The 18,310-nt window shown below is 36.0% G+C and overlaps 1 protein-coding gene and 1 long non-coding RNA gene across 2 annotated transcripts in view; both read left to right on the top strand.

The window, feature by feature from the left end:
* The window catches only part of LOC140150325 (uncharacterized), a 444,264-nt gene that overhangs the window by 394,964 nt on the left and 30,990 nt on the right, over nucleotides 1-18,310 (top strand). The window lies entirely within an intron of this gene.
* The window catches only part of LOC140168365 (solute carrier family 28 member 3-like), a 43,739-nt gene continuing 30,732 nt past the window's right edge, over nucleotides 5,304-18,310 (top strand). The window contains 1 exon segment of the mRNA XM_072191742.1: nucleotides 5,304-5,787. Coding sequence (XP_072047843.1) covers nucleotides 5,647-5,787 — 141 coding nt within the window. The 5' untranslated portion in view covers nucleotides 5,304-5,646.

Here is an 18,310-nt window from a genome sequence, read left to right on the forward strand (position 1 = left end):
TTGGAATGCCTAATTTCAAAATGTTAATGAGCAAAATATGAGCTTTCACCTGATACCAAAATCTGCATTTTGATAGGGGATGAGGCTGTCAGTCAGGTCACCCACCTTTAATAACTTTTGAATCAATGTTCATTGTTCAATAATCAATGTTCATTGATTCATATAAAACACTGTTATGAATTTCTCAGTTTTGCCCTTTCCCTCATTCAGCATTTTTTTTTACACTTGCGCTGGGATCACTGAATGGGCCTTTGGTAATTTGATAATTACTCCCCATTCCAGAAAAATACAGCACTAATTTTTTGGGATTAAAAATATTATCAAGTTCTGCCAAATGTAACAGCTCAATCCTAATCATTCATTTAGTCCTAACTGGAGATAAAAGAAAAAGTTCACTACTTTACTAATTTCTTGAAAAACAAGAGCCAAAAACATGCATTTGGCATGTTTGCTGACAATCGAGTCACAAAAATCACAGACTTGGAACAAGTCTAAGCATTCTAAATCTTGAGTATGTGCAGATTTTTTTTGTTACATGTACTTTAATTAAATGGTTGGTTATAAGAATGAAATGTCTTCCCAGAGAAGATGAGAATCATTTATGTTATGCTGTGGATCGCGCCATATTTGTCTTAAGAAATATCATGGTCACGAGAACAAAAGTTTGGGAAGCGCTGAACTAAAGGGTTCTGAACAGGAAGGATGATTGATGGCCTTGATTTCAATGAAATGAAAATGTTTTGGAATGGATATCATGTTCGACACGTTTGTGTTACCAATGTGCTATATCACCAATAAATATGGTGTAAACTTGAAGGGAACTTTTAATAATACTAAATTCAAGTGGCCCATGGGTCCGCCCGTATGGACCCAATATTTGGTATTTATGCGCAAGGCTAAAAAAAAACATGGAAGTTTGTTTTCCGAAAGCCACACGCATTTCGTTTTTGGAGCAATGTTGGAGAAATCCAGAAAAATAAACACGATATGAATGTATAAGCAAATGAATGACAACATTTTTCAAAAGATTTTTTTGACGTAACTTTTATTTTACAAACATTATAAAAATTAATAAATGCTATGAAAATCAATCTATAATTTTCCTAAAACTGTATTTTCATATCTAACATACTCTGCACTGATTTGACATAGATAGGGGCCTATTTGAGATTTGAGGAAAATGTTACCATCAATTTTGACTCGGGAAAAATTATAAATATATATTTTGCATTTTGATTTTCAGGTCACCTACGGGAGATATGCTTGTGTTTTTAAGCCTTATATTGCACAATAGCTCACAATACCTATCGTTTTTGTACAACTCCTGAAATAATAGTCAAGATCATGATTGATCACAGGATATGTAAAAGTACAATTGAAAAATGAATTTCACATAACTTTATTGGGTTTGTGTCCTTTTTGGTGCCATTGGGGTGTGTAGGGGGTGATTTTGAACTGTGGCATAAAAATCACATGGCGCATTTTGCTGGAAATGGCAACGGCACACTAAAACTTAAAGGAACATTTTATGACTGATTATTTAATGCACACTATTTAATATAGTAGACGGGAATTAATGATTAAAAATAATATAAAAATAATAATGAAAATTCAATTACGATAGCGGTAATTAGGCGGTATAGCCAGAACAAAACAGATAAGGGCATTTTTCATACACAAATTAATGGAGGTCGAAATTTGAATATAAAAGTATTTGACATTTCTGCACAAGTTATAATGTAGGCCCCCTAAATATAAAATTTGAATGCTTTATCAACTTTTGGCATGAATTGGGAAGAATCATCTTAACCCTTGGAGCTCATATGAGCCACAAAAAAAAAATGTTTCGTTATAAAATAGAATGGTTTTATAGATTATGTTATAAAAAAAAATTGGTATTTTTGTTCATTGTTGATGTTTATAGAACAAATATCAATTGGCTTTTGTTCTGTAATTTTGCGTTTTACAATGATCTATGTTAGGTCAAAGGTTGTTCATCCGATGTCTAATATTTTGTCTTGATTCTATAAATGTAGGCAGGTTTGTTCAAAAAATCAATGTTTTTCACTTAAAAAATTAATATTTTTTTGAAAGACTGTAGTCTTAAATTGATTATCTAACATGTATCCAGAAGTCAAAATTGACAAATGTCCCCTAATTGAAGTAAGCATTATTTGATATTTGAGGGAATTTTTAAAAACTGAAGGTTAAAAAAAAGAAAAGAAAAAGAAATCCGACCGACCCAACTTTCCCATATTCCCACTTGAGGGCAACACAACAATATTTTTTTGGCCTAATAGTAGGCATGTCACAGTGGCTGCACAATACTTCTGCAACACTGTGCATGCAAGCATAACAGTAAATTGAAAAGCGCGCGCATGAAAGTTGTTCAATTTTGGCAAACATCCATGCCGAAAAATTAATTTCCTCATATGTGCTATTTATCACAATTGTTTGAATTTTTGATATATGGTGTGTGAAACCTTTCTGTGACTACCATCGGGTTTTTTAAAAATAAATATTGCTTCGTTTAAGAGCTACTACCTGTTTTTGTGGATTTTTGAAGATCCCTCATAAATCAATAAATATAGGCCTTTTGAAAAATCAAGATCTACCACCATTTAGCTGAAATACTAATCTTTCTAAGCATGTAAATTATTTCCGTCGACAACGAATGGCACACTTGAGGAAAACGATTTGAAACAAAACATTTTTAAGTGAGTTTAAAGGAGTAATATTCCAAACCACAATAGCTCTAAGCCATTGTGTGTGTCCAAGGCCACACCATTTTTGTATACGCGCTATAATAGAGGGGCTGTTCCTTTTACCGTTTCTCTTCCCATGTTAATCCAGATAACAAAATGTTAATTTAAAGTCTCATTGCAAATAAAATTTTATTTTTACTTTTCGGATTTGGCTTTGAGCAATGGTGACACATACCATATTTACAGAAAAAATTAAAATATTATTCCAGACACCGTCAAAATGTCAAAGTTTGTATTTTTTGTATTATATTAAAGTAATTAACTGCAGATTCTTTACTCAACATCATAACAGGTTCATACTTGACAAATTCATGATGAATGAAAAGACTTTCATTAAATATCGAAAAAAAATAAAATTACTCATGCCTAATTTACATAATAATATAATGAATAGGCCTACATAATTAGCTGTAATAAGCTAATTTGCATAATTGATTACTTTTGTGTATTTTTTGTTATCAATTGAAAGAGCTTTGTATACATATGTTTGTGAAAAAAACCGCACTCTGATATCATGTACGGTTTTCTTTTGGCATCAATTTTGCATATTAATTAGCTGAACTTAGTCATTTTTTCAACTTTTATTTGTCTGCAGATTGGCCGGAATTGCTAAAATAGTAAATTTGATTAATTTATTATAATTATTCAATGATAGATTTTTAAATTTTGTTTTCTTTGACGAAGTTAAAAAAGATAGGCAATTAAAGGCCCTTTCAGTGATTTCACAGGAACATTAAAAAAATGGAAATTTGTCAGAGTTGCTTAGAAATAAAGAATAAGTCTACAGAATTTCATTAAACCACTTTTCCCCTGAATACATCGACAAATTAGTCAAAAAACAGAAGTTTTAGAAAGGTTTTCTACTTCAACTCTGAGAAAATCGAGATTTTCGTACAGTGCGCCACCAATCGACTGGAAAAACTTCCTAGTCCAGTGTTTCTAACACGGGGAAGTAGAGTCTAAATTGATTTAAAACAGACGCTTTTAAGCTACAATTTTGTAGTAGAAAACAAAATAAGCAATTAAAGATCACCGAGGCAAACTAACGGTCAATTCAAATATGAAAAACAGTTAAAATTGTGTATTTTGTTTAAAATAGTAGCTACTGATGTAATAAGTAGTAGAAACAATACGCAACGCGTGTTGGTACGTGGAGAGTGAGCTTCTTTCGATCTCGAGTCGGACTTTTGTACTGTCAGTATCAAAAGTCCAGAATCATCAAATGCTTTATTTTGTCTAAAATACACGGCTTTCGACCGAACCACTAGCAGGCTATGTTAGCACATCTATGTCAATTACAAAGGTACCAAAATCTGAATTTTGATGATTTTTACGATCGTCCGGATGAGCAAATCACTGAATGGGCCTTTAACCTGTGATACTTAAATTAACGTTGCTTTTTCAAGCAAGTGTCCAAATAAACCTTCAAAATCTCGAAATGTGCCAATTTTGTCATTATAGCAATTTGTGGCAGATTTGCATTCCATTTATGAGCATCTTAAAATTGACACTACGTCACAATGCATTGACCGATTTCAATTCGGTTTTTGATTTTGATGTTTTAATAAAGGTCATTCATGTAGAAACATTAAATAACGTGTTTCTGCTGCCCTTATTTTTGAGGTGATATACCTACTAATAGGGCTGACCGGGCTGCCCATCGCGGCACCAAAACGCTGTCTATAAACATTGGCCTGGAATTCAAAAGCTTCAAAGTATAGGTGGTGGTCAAAAGAAGGGGGAGCAAGACCTTAAACAGAGAGGAGGGCATATATTTCCTTAGCCACGTATATCGGATCCGCTTTTAAAGACCGGACATAAGTAAAAAATCACTTGGTTTTGTCTTTTCGTTTATTTATTCAACAAACCTGATGAACTTATTCAACAAAGTTAGAAAACCATTCAGATATATTGCATTCAATAATAAAAAGCCTAATAGGTCTATACTTTACTTTTACTGTCACTAATTATATAAACTTATACATGTAGTAGCATATTTGTAATAATAAACCCAGAATAATTTCGTGTTCAACTGAATGCGTTCATCATGATTAAATAATAACATATTTTTATTTATTAAAAATCGACTATGGCATTATTGGCATAGTCTAGACAACCAAAGAGTGACAAAATTTGAAGTGTGAGATTTCTACGAAATCGTCACCAATTCTAATTCGATTCCTGGGTTCCCGAGTTCGTAAAGTACCGCACGCAGCAGTACTTCATTCGGGATATTTGAATAATTAGTGGTAAAATACCAGTAGGGATTAAGTGAAAATATTCAAAAAAAGATAATAAAAAGGTGTAGACCTTAATATATATGGACATTTTAATGCAATCCTGGTACCATGAAGAAAATCTTTTGTCAGTTCCGCCAAAAGTACTCGAATCCTTCTGAGCACACTCTATCTGCGCTCTAGCTCCATCACACGACACACGCCGTATCTTTCAATGCATTTATTCCTTTCATTTTCTAGCGCAGTATAAGTACTACAGGAATAAGGAAATACATCAGTTGGTATTGAGAAAGCTGCTGTCAGCGAGCCAGGTTGATTTCAAGAGTTGAATGTGTCATATTACCAAAGAATCAAAGTTGGCTGAAACCAGCCGTAGGGCATGCCAATACGACGTTGACCCTGGACTTCTACTCAAAATACAACTGCTCCTACCGTCACGTACGGTATTCAATCACACTGGGTTTTAAACACGAGGTTGCTTGCTTGCTTGGAAGTTGTTGCTCATGCTATATAGCGGATGCCAGGTTTCCTGCATTTTTCAACTATTGATATGAAGATATTGTAGTATAAACTAGCTGTTTCCTCACTAGTTCTCATGGTTCTTGTGCTACATATAATGCGTACAGCTAAATCGGTGTGAAAAAATGAGCGGACAAAATTCAAACTCGAAGGGGAACAGTGTGGATAATAGGGGCGATTACCAGGGTTTGAAATGTGTGGTTGAACTACACGATCTTGGAGATTCACCAAAAACAAGTATTGATACAATGCCGGACAACAGACAGGTATGATATGGATTTAAGTTACAAGTCTTGAGAAATTACAAAAACTAAACCAACTGCGATCAACCCACATGTACTAGTATATTGTTGCATTTCCCTTTGTGCCATAAGATCGTTAATGGTTAAAGCATGCAAGATATTTATGTATACAACGCTCTGTGAAACACGTGCTTTCGTTATCGTGTTCATGCATGCATGCTTGATCTCATTCATCCCTGTAGTTCGGAACCAAACATAATTTTTACCTTGATCAAAATTTCCTTATTATGTAATCGTATTTATCTTTAACGAATTGAAGGAGCCCTTTTGCAATTCTTGTTTGAGTACTGAAACGAAAAAGTTAAGAGGACTGACGATCGAGTGGCCTTCCGACGACGCGTCGGATACCTCCATGATATAACGTCCCGACATATTAAAACGTGTACGTGTGGCATTAATATTAATCAATATGGAAACAGAACAAATTGTTAATACAATAAATATGAGACATTATATATTTCATATAGGTCTCAGTACCACGTGCACTGGTTCGGAATCAGGAAAGAGTGTTTGCATGGGCGCAAAAATGCAGCTGCGTTTAATAGGAATAAAAAATAGACCTAAGTATCCCGGGCCTATATCATATATTATAATTATAGGCCTAGGCCTAATAGTCTTATACTGTTAAAAAGTAATGTAGTTTAAGAGAGCCAATGAAAATACTGTTAAAAAGTAATGTAAAAAGAAATACACAAATTCACAGCCATTTCTCTTGTTTCTTAAAAGTCTTAAAATATGAAAACCCTTAAGGGGGTACTACACCCCTGTCAAATGTTGTGCCTATTTTTGCATTTTTCTAAAAAATTATAACACATTGGTGACAAGTAAGATATGTATATTATAGGGGCAAGCCTACAACTACTGTACTGAATATTAAGCAACTCAAAGCAAGTAGTTATTGATTTATTGATCAAATATTGGTTTTCTCTAATTTTTGACTGTAACTCCACAACTGTTGTCTGTGCTGAAATAAAATTTCCAGTGCAGTAGTTGTAAACCTTGCCCCTATAATATACATATCTTGCTTGTCCCCAATGCGCTATAATTTTGGAGAAAACAGCAAAAATAGGCACAAAATTGGGTAGGGGTGTAGTACCCCCTTAATTTTACTGATTCGCTGTTTTAAAGAACGGCATAGCTTATTTTCACAAATTTCCTGAAAAATCTGCTCAAATAACCTGAATTCAAATTTACGGTTATTTAGCCGGCAGCAGATTTTCCAGGAATGAAAATTCAGAACAGGGAATATAATTTATTAAGTATATGTGTCACAGTGTCATGTCTATTATAATAATATTCAGCAAATAACTGAATGTCATCATAATCATTTATGATCAAATATTAAACAGGTCGCACATATGGAAACGTAATTTCAAGGCTTACTATATTATTCGTGATTCAACCACGTGGTTTACTTGAGTTGTACGGATACGGGTCAGTAAAAACATGGAAGAGGAAGTAATTGATTCAGCTCCACAATTGGCGCGGGATATAATTATGATAAATATGGCTATATAATAAGTCTAAAAAGACGTGTGTTCTGTACTGATAGCCCGACTGATGCACAACCAAGGAAAATATAGGAACAGCTTCCAATGCAATTTAAAACTAAGTTAGCCACAAAAATAAGGGGGCGGGCTCAGAGGGGCTTTCAGAGTTTATATGCGAGGGGCTTAAATGGCTAAAATCGCCAAAAAAAACCCGGCTGATTTTACATGATTTTTAACAAAATGCGGGGGGCTTCAGCTCCAAAGCCCCCCCCCCGACACGCCACTGTTCAGGGGTTCAAATTGCGATGGTCTACTGCTAAGTCCAATGTCCATTAAGTCTAATATCATTTGGTCAAATGACCATTTAGTCTATATCAACCATACGGTATAGTTCAATAAACACTTGGTCCAATATAGCGTAAATAGCCAACCTGAGCAAACTCAACTATTAGTATATTAGGCCTAATAACCATTTGTCTAATACCCATTTCGTCTATTTGCCAATTCGACTAAACATGCTAAAGAAAATGCCACATCGTCTACTGCTGGTCATGGGCTGTAAATACCAACACTGAAAATTATTTTCCGCACTCATGGACACATAAGGTGTAACGTGTGCATGTCACATGAATTTCATCATCATGGCGAATCCAGTAGTAGGCCAACAGGCTTTATCAAAATGATTGGTACTCATTGTTTTCTAAATAAACGCCTGCTTCCAAATTCAACAGATCATCTTGAATTGTATGTTCAATGACCTATTATGGCATAGACTATGCCATAGTCTATTTTTGATGTTAATCATGATGAAAGCATTCAGTTGAACTCGAAATTATACTGATATTAATTACATCAAAATACTATAAAATTGTTATGAAAAAAGTTTATATAATTATATTAGTGACAGTAAAAGTAAAGTGTACGTAGGCTTATATTATTGAATGCAACATATCATAATGTCATAATTGTATTGGCACTTCAATACTGAACAATTCTGATTTTAGAATCTGCCAGTTTATTAATCGCAAAATTCCAGGTTAAAAATAGACTATGGACTTAAGATTTTAAACGGGCAAAGTCCCTAACACTCACACTGTCAATCATACTTGTTTATCAATCAAATTTAACCGCAAGCACATACAAGACGCGTCCATGCACAATACTGACGCGTTCATGCAATTACACAACACAAAGGCGGGGTAGGCCACATACTTGTGTACCATGTAGTTATTAATGGTAATGACAGGTACCCGGAGGATTTAAACCATAACGAGATCGGGCGACCAATCACAAGCCAGCTCCATTTAAAGATGCATTACATCATGGCCAATTTTAGTAGGCCAGATTTCCGACAATCTCATCCATAGAAGCTCATAGACAGCCGTGTTAAGCATGAAAACCGCAATCCAATGTCAGTAGTCCACTTGGGAAGCTAACAAACAGAGGGAGTAGGGTGACTGAAAAGAACAGATGTGAAAATCTATCAATTGTGCACACATTAATTAAATCAGAGTTTTAAGCTTAAATACAATATCCAGAGTATGCACAATGGGCAAGTGGACTACGGGGTAGTCTAATTATGGCATAAATCTACAATGCAGTCTTGGCCATGTTCACTGGATATTGTACCAATCATTTTGATACACCTTGTAGAAGTTTTGTCCTCCAAAAGAGGACAAGATATTGTTGGTAAGACCGTAAACCAGAAAAAGATGTCATGCCTAGAACCTCTTTAATACTGTGTACGAATGATATGCAGTGTCACACGTATTTCATTATGCATTAGAGCAATCGGTAAGTATACCAATTGGTTAGTAGACCAAATGGTTGTTACTGTTAGACCAAATGGTTTGTAGATGGATATTAGACGAAATGGTTATTTGACGAAATGGTTATTAGACCTAATTAGACAATGATTATTAGACCAGATGGTACCGTAAAGGTTCGCCTAATGGCGCTATGGGGTCCCTTGACATAAGTGGAATTTAGGCACAACCTAACAATGCCCTCCCGTAAAATTCCCACCATCAAATAAGGGCACGGAACCTTAATTCTTGTTGGAATTTCAGAGGAGGGAGCTCTCTATTTGCACATGAAATTTACCTCTGCAAATGAGCCCACGTGCGCCATTAGGCGAATCTTTACGGTATTTGACCAAATGGTAAATCAGACTCAACTAAATGTGTTTGGGACTAAATAGTTAATATTAGACTAAATGATTATTGGCCAACTTTAGGTTATTGCACGAAGTTACACCACATGGGTTTAGAATAATTGGATTTAGAATATGGGTATTAGACGAAATGGCAAATCGCCGTTCAGACGGTCATAAAACCTCAAGGGTTTGAACCTCCAAATCATGTAGCTTATCATGTGCTCAGGTATGGAAACAGTGCACGATCATAAATTTAACCTCAGCATAAAATCTTAAGTAAGCCCGTACGACACAATTCTCCAAGATGTCCAACTGAGTTACCTCTGCAAGCTTCTTATAACTTTGAGAATTTGGAAGTTTTTTTTTAATAGTGTAACAATGTTTGAAATGAGTGATTATGAGAGAATGCATTGGAAATCGGTTAACCGATTACATTGAAACGCACTGAAGGCAGTTTCTGTAAAAAACTAACTTATTTGATCTCGTTTAACATGCATGTTGACAGCAGACTATTATACGTGCAAAGTTGTGTGCAGAATTAACATTTTATACTGAATAATTGCATTTTATCTCACTCGCGGGCTAATTTGAAGCTTGCCTATAAAATCCAACTACTATTTAAAACATGAATGACGCTTTGAAAAGGTCGGTGAAAATTCAACGTAGAGCCGATTCGATTAAAAAAGTGGACTGAACCAAGCTTTACAATAAGGCTAACTTACCCTGGATGGATGCCATCGATTTTTTTTATCACGAATCTTGGCAACATTTATTGATGACTACACTCTAAATTTTGCAACGGTTATGTAGTTGTGAACAAATGGATGAACCGTTTGTTGCACTCTCTTGATGCTACGTACTTTGAATAAACCTGTGTATAAGCTTGTATACATGCTTTATAAAATTACCATCAAATGGCCATAAATGTGTCAAAATTAGTCTTTTGGTAAAGGGCTCGTAATTGTTAGAAGACAATTTCTTTGCTCTTTATACAAATTACAAATGTATTTTTGGGACAAGTGCACTAACACACATAGGCCTAGTTGTTGTACCGAAAGTATGTGTTTGCATTTTCGGGACAATTCTGTATTAGTGCAATATAAATAGCCAAGAAATTACTTTTACCAATTACGAGCCCTTTTTCAACAGACAATTGACACCTATGGCTGTTTTATTGGATTTATATTGTCATATAGGCACTGTATGTACACAGGTGTATTCAAAGTACGTAGCATCAAAACAGTGCAACAAACAGTTCAACCATTTGTTCACAACTACATTAACCGTTGCAAAATTTAGAGTGTATACGGACTATACGTTGAGATAAAAGCAAACCATGATTTCATTCAAAAAGCCAATGCAATACATTTGTTCTTCAATCGAATATCGTTAAAAGGTCCATCTAACAACAAAATATTGCGCTTTAATTTATTTATGTTATGAAATGGATAGTTATTTATATTTAAATACATTTTACTGATCATTTCTTGCGATATATTGACTAAAAAGACCAAGAAACTGAAATGGATTGTGTTTTAATTGTGCGGTGGGATTTTGTATTTACATATTCCACCATGCAGAAGCAAGTTCTGTCAATACACTTAGTTTCAGCATAACAAAAAGTGAATAGTTTGTATACCATTGATTCCGGTAGAGGGGAATTGCACACAAAAATAAGGTCATTTAACCTTGCTTGTTGCCAAACATTCTTTTCTTGAAATATTCAAATACAGTTGAACAATTCACAGGTACTACGATAGGAAAAAGAAATTCGTTGTAAAAATCTATTATCTTCTTTTGTTGTGTGGGTCAACAATGTAGTATTTTTTTTAGTATTTTCCCTCATTAAAATTGCACGTTAATTAAAACACAATTGTAATTGTAAAGTGAATGATAAAATTGATGTGAGAAAGCTCACCCCCCGCAATTTTCAAGACGGATTGAATGCACGGCATAGGCCTACTTGTAAAACGACAAAGTTTATGTGAATAGCGAATGCGTACATGCTTTATTCTTTGCGTGTTTCATACCTTATTCATCATGACAGCATCTTGATATTTCACACCACTAGCCTGTATTTTCATGACCCACAGTAATGGAGGGTCAGAAAAATTTGCCAGCGTTTTTGAAGTACCTGCTGGCGCACCAATTACAATAAAGTGTGTTTCAAAAATGATCAGTGTACCACCGCAGCATGTTGAAAGATATGCCACTACTGGTACTCAGCTTTTCTCAATTCAGTATATTTATCATCTTGTGTTGTGCATGTTACTGGTAGCTTGGTGTCATCGCAATCATGTTGATGGTCATGATGCACATTTAAAAATATACAAACGGTTTGTGAACTGTTACATATGATAGGTATTGATCGCTTTGATCTAATTTGAATTCGTATTTTAATGTCAATTAGTGTTGACAAGACATTCATTACTATATAAGCCTATATTGCATACCTAATTCGAACAGCTCTTTTCAGAGCCACTAATTGGAGTGAGCAAGCACGTGTCCACTTACACGACTATTTTTAGAGCCACTGGTTCTCTACTATATAGTCCATTATAGTTAACCATGAACTGTGAACGACTCTTTTCAAAGCCACCAGGCAAAGTGCAATCTACATTTTCTTCACATCAGATAACATAGACAGGGGTAAGACAGCCTTTATAGTTATATCGTTGGCAAAATGACAGCTCACTGTATGAAACGTTGTAGAGAAGGGCGTCTACACGCACAATAGTTTTGCCCTGAAGTTGGATAAAGCTTGACAGTTCCATACTCATCTCACGGTTATATTTAAGTTTATTAACCGTTGAATTATTAATACTCTTCGAAAAAGCGAACACGAAATGCAACTCAGCTTAATAATTAGTGAACGTTTTTCCAAATAAAGCTAACATTCATCACCGTAGTCCACACAAAATGTTTCTTTAATGTGAAATCGGAACTTCATACATGACTTTCATAGCTTCCAGATATTCATACGTACATCATGTAAGTTCACACCCATACAGCATTGTACAGCACTGATTCATATACCGCAAGGCAAAGTATAGGTCGATTTCAAGTTCAGTCCCTTGGTATATGAGGAAACACGAAGCAGATTGACATACATGTTATGGTATGTTCTTTTGAGTCAACACTTAAAGCAGTCCCCGGCAATTAGCCTTAAGCTTTGTACAAAACACTATCGTCACACTAAAACACATGGCCCACTTTTTCGTAAATAACAGGATTGAACCAGTTATCCTCAGATTGTAAAGTTCAAACAGATAGTTGATTCAACAACTCTTGTTTATCGAAGTGAGTGCCAAATTTAAAGTTGATGGCCCAGTTTCCTTCAACAGGACCTCATTGAAAGGACAGATGGCATGGCAGGCATGTACCACCATCATTGAGACCTTTTTAAACTTCGCAATGTGACATGTAATTGGCTGCACAGTGCAAGGGCGTAGTCAGGATTTATGGGGTGGGGGGCTAATTTTGAAAAAGTGGAACTTTTTTTAACATTTCCCCAAAATGTTGGGACTTTTTGGACTCAAGAAGCAAAAGAAACCAATTTATTTCGCTCTCTACGCTCGCAGGGGGGGGGAGTCGACCGCCACTCCGCCCAACCCCCTGAATAGCTGTGAATCACACCAGAATTTTTGATTTACTGTTATATGGGTAGCTAAATGTGACCAATCAAACGTCTTGCACATTTTGCATTGATCCAAAGAACCACAACCCCGAGGGGGTCTCAACTTTGGTTTGGTGGGGATGTGCGCCTGGGACTATATACGAAAAACTTTAAACCAAATTTGACGAAAAACAAGACCCGAAATAATACCAATTTTGAAAAATTTGTTTTGCCAATTTTGTTTTAAAAAAACACCCTTGCTTGAACCAAATTTTCCTGAAATTGAGGCCACCAATAAACAAAAATGGCTGAAATGCACCCGAGTGTAAATTAAATGGCTGAAAATGCGTCCCGAAATTGCCGCACATCCCCGTACCCTCCTTTCCACTAAGAACCTCCAACCGACCACAACACAAGTAACTAGAACTTCAAAGCAAACTCCAAATAAGATTTATGATTATGTAAAAAATAATATTACGAATACGGTGGCCATAGGTCCCTATATGTTGCACCAGAATGAAACTAGAGCATTCATCATGTTCATTCAATCATTCGGCTGCGGAGCGGGCGACCACAAAGCATCTCCTTGTGACCAATGTAGTGGCATTTGGCTGAGTTCCCCAGAATATACAACAAGTATTCTTTGTCGTGTGTGTGGCATTATCATCCACAGAATAATTCGTTCGTCTCATTGCATCCTTAGAATAATATGTCTTATAGGCAGTCAAAATCCAGAGCATTGCTCAAAATAGTGGGGGTTTTTTTCTGGGACAACAAAAGCTAGAACATCAAGGTGTATCCAGTTTGTATATGACTACGAGTTTCCTCCAACATAAATGGCTGCGCGCTCAATATAAATTGCAGTCCCGTCTTCTCTCTTGTCATTTCAAGAAAAGTCAAGATCTTAACCCTGTCTTTCAAATACATGCTTTCTTCAAGAAATAAATCAAAGCAGAATTATTATTCAAAGCAGAATTATTATTCAATCAAAGTCATAAAGATCGACATACACAACCATGTTATAGAAACGTGCATTGAGTAATAAGTCTTATAAAAAGCGAGCGAAACATTTAATAAATCGAATTGATATTGTGATTGGCATATCGAGTACCTTGCTGTCAGACGGGATACTGTCATAGCGCTATGTAACTATCCAAGCTTTCAAACATCGCTCGTCACTTTAAAAAAGTAATTATAGTCTTGTACATTACTTCTCATCGACTGAACGTCATCATCTTGATCGCTAGTAACTTTTGAGAAGCGATCAAAGGGACAAGACAACTGAGCAATTCTTAGTCTTAGAGAAGATGACGATAAATGGGATATAAAGTTTTTACTTTTGATACATTTTGGTACTACTATACGAAAGTATGCAGTTACCTGAAAGTCGGTTAAAAGACTAAGTGCACTCTTAACGAAGAAATTGTAAGGAAATAACTGATAGTAGAAATTCATTATGGTTACCATAAAGTGCATTGACCCATATCCTTGCAAGTTCACATGCTGGTAGTTTATAAACAAAGTATTAGGAAGGAAATCTAGAACTGTGTTCTGAGAAATATTCAGGCAACATACTTGTGACAAAAGCGGTCATGTTTTAATAGCACTAATTTTGATGCATTCTCGTACAGTGAAACTGTTCAATCGTGTAATGGATAGTTTTCAATGGGTAGGAAGCATTTAGAGTTAGAATCTGTTTGCACACTTTGGATTAACTAGTGCACCTGCAGCTGTGAGAGCCCTGATGCTGTGAGAGCACTGGCTGACCTCAATTTTGTTTGCGCATATATATTCCCCTCGTATCGAGGATGCCACCCACCAAGTTTGAGCCCGATAGGACAAAGTTTGAAATCCATGACCTTTGACCTTTGACCTCGGATGACCTCCATATAATGTTTTTCATGCTCCCCTCATATAAAGGATTCCACCTACCAAGTTTGAGCCCGATTGGACAAAGTTTGAAATTTGACCCCTCCGTAATGACCTTTGACCTCGGTTGACCTCGATTTTATTTCGCCCCTATATTCCCCTCGTATGGAGGGTCCCACCCACCAAATTTGGGCCCGATCGGACAAAGTTTGAAAATTTGACCTTTGACCTTGACCTCCGATGACCTTCAAAACCACACGGTCAACATGCTTTTCCCGGCACCTACCCATGTCCCAAATATCGGATCGATGCGTCGCAGCACGGCGGAACGCATAGCCGGACAGACAGACAGATAGACAGACAGAGACCGCTTATTATTTTAGTATAGTAGATACCGATTAAAATCTGAAGAAGATCATTTATAGTTCGATGTTTTAATTTAACTATGTATTCAACATCTCGTATGATTTTGTGCCGCTTTCTATATTAGTCCCATGGTACAATTTGAAGTTAGGCTTTCTGCATCTCACGAATAATTATTGTTCGTCGACATGATGGAAATCAAACTAAATATCAAAAACTCTAATAAACATTAATTCTGTTTATGTAGTTTCTCACCCTTCCATCAACCTCGCCCCTTCAGAACACTAGCTGCTAAAATAGTGAAGTATGTAAAACAATAAATGTATTGCAAATGAAAACAGAAACACGCGTGTCTTGCTTGTTGAGATAATAGAAGACACAATCCTTTCGAAAACGATTCACTCGGAAACACCACTGCAGAAGACACTTTTAAGATGACGTGTCGTTAAAGTCAGTTTTGAGATGACTCCATTAAATTATGACTTGCTGAAGGACATGTCTCTATAAGCACGATAATGAGTGTGTCTTAGATTACATCTGCAGACAGTATTATACATTATACTAGTTGTTGAAGACCTGTGTAAGTAAATGCAAGACACTGGCTGTTGCCAAGACACAATTTTGCCGTGAATAAACCCTTCCGTGGACATTGCCGTGAATAAACCCTTTCGTAATTCATATTGATGTGAATATTGTACAGATATTTTGCCCTTTTAAATTGGTAACTCCTAGAACGGTAAGAGCTCTTTAACTTCCAAATCTCCATCATCCTGCATCGCCGCATTTATGTAAATACTTCAAACTTTAAATTTGACAAAATATGCAATCCACTATAATCATACTTGTCACATCGATTAATCCAAACATTTTACTGCATTATTACATTAAATATTTTAAATATGCATACTCGATCCACGTCCTGATTGTATCTAAGTCCGCCTGAAGAAGAACTTCATCCTCGGGGAAAGTTATTACTAATAGGTATGTAAAGAACCGTGTCGTCGGCATACTGTGGAAGAGAATCTAACACGAATCCAATTGGAGACTTTACCACTGTGTTACGCCCTTTGGATTCTATTATAGAGGTATGAGGTGAATCATTTGAGCATTTGACCACATATACCATATCCATGACTCTTAGACAGAAGAAGACTATGGCTATCCTTGTCGAATGCTTTGGACCAGTCGAGGAACACAACAACAATTATTGGACGAGAACGGTCGTCTAAATCAGACGCCCAGTGATGGTATATACGTGGTGACAAGCTGAGTAGCACAAGACCTTCCGAGACAGAAACTATGTTGACCGTCTGCGATAAAACCACGCAGTCTCATCCTCTCCATAACTGTAGAGCACAGATCAATGGGCCGGGAGTTTCTGAAATTATCCTTACAGCTTTTTCCAGTCCTAAGGAAACGTTCCCGATTCCACAGAAAGGTTGAAGAATGAAAGAATGTTACCAATTGCAGGAACAGCTAGTTGCATGCAGCAGTCTAGAACTCATGCCATCAGGGCCTGCAGGAGACTTGGAACTGTCAAGTTTGGTAAGAATTTCCAGCACCTCTGTGTTGACTGTATTCATGATTGAAAGAAGACATGTGCCAGGATGGTCAGCACACAATCACATCCTTGGGGTCAAAACAGACTGATCAACAGGGAAGTTGTCTTGAAAATGGGAGGCAAATATGTGCGCAATCTCAGCAGGATTGGTTATGGTGTTATTGAAATGATTATATTAAAAGAAGACATGGAGCAGCCTTCTTTGACTTACCAAAAGACGAGGACCTTTTGGGCTTTTGACCAACATCATCTGCAAGAGAGTTGGTATAACTAGAATTTGATCTTTTCACTTCATATTTGACCTTATTTCTAAAGTTCTTATATTTAGACCGTTGGAATGACAGAGCAGCCCGGCAAGAAGTAACGTAAAACAAAGAAATAATAAGGAAATAACCGGAAGTAGAAATTCATTCTGGTTACCGTAAAGTGCATTGACCCATTTCCTTGCAAGTTCAACGCGCTCAATGCTAGCAGAACGTAAACAAAGCTAGAGAGGAAATTTAGAACTATGTTTTGAGAAATCTTCAGGTAACATGGTCTTGTGACAAAGACAGCCGTATTTGGATAGCACATTAGTTTGGCGCATTCTTCTATGTATCAAATGAAACTCTGTTCAATCGGTTTTAATGCACTGCAAAAACAAGTGTTTATATTTAAACACCATATTGTGTTTATCAGAGCAACACTTAATAAACACATAATTCATGTTAATGGTCTAACACTAATGTTCATAAATTAACACTTGGTGTTATATTACAAACACTAATGTTTGTAATATAACACCAAGTGTTAATTTATGAACTTTAGTGTTAGAAAAATTAACATTAGTGTTAGACCATTAACATGAATTATGTGTTTATTAAGTGTTGCTCTGATAAACACAATATGGTGTTTAAATATAAACACTTGTTTTTGCAGTGTGGATAAAGAAATCATTTCAATGGGTAGGGGAAGCATTTCATTAGAAACTGCTTATACTGTAAACATTGGATTAATCCCGATTCAAATCTTAAGCAATGTCGTTTCAAAAACTAATTTATACATGTATTGGGTAGGCCTATTATCAACTTCCGGTATGCTTTTGTGCCACTTTCTACATTTTTGGCAGCCCCATACTACAATTTGAAGTTATGCTTTCTGTATATCACGAATAATTGTGTGTTGACATGATGGAGATCACATTAAATATCAAAACCTATTATGATCGTTTCTGTTAATATGTAGAGTATCACCCCTTTCATCAACCTCGCCCCTACACTAGCTGCTAAAATAGTGTATTATGTAATACAATAATGTATTGCAAATGAAAACAGAAACACGCGTGTCTTGCTTGTTAAGATAATAGAAGACACAATCCCGTGAAAACAGTTTTGAAACACCGCAGAATACACTTTTAAGATGACGTGTCGTTAAAGTCAGTTGTGAGATGACTG

This window comes from Amphiura filiformis, chromosome 1 (assembly GCF_039555335.1).
Source record: "Amphiura filiformis chromosome 1, Afil_fr2py, whole genome shotgun sequence".
Classification (NCBI taxonomy): Eukaryota; Metazoa; Echinodermata; class Ophiuroidea; order Amphilepidida; family Amphiuridae; genus Amphiura; species Amphiura filiformis.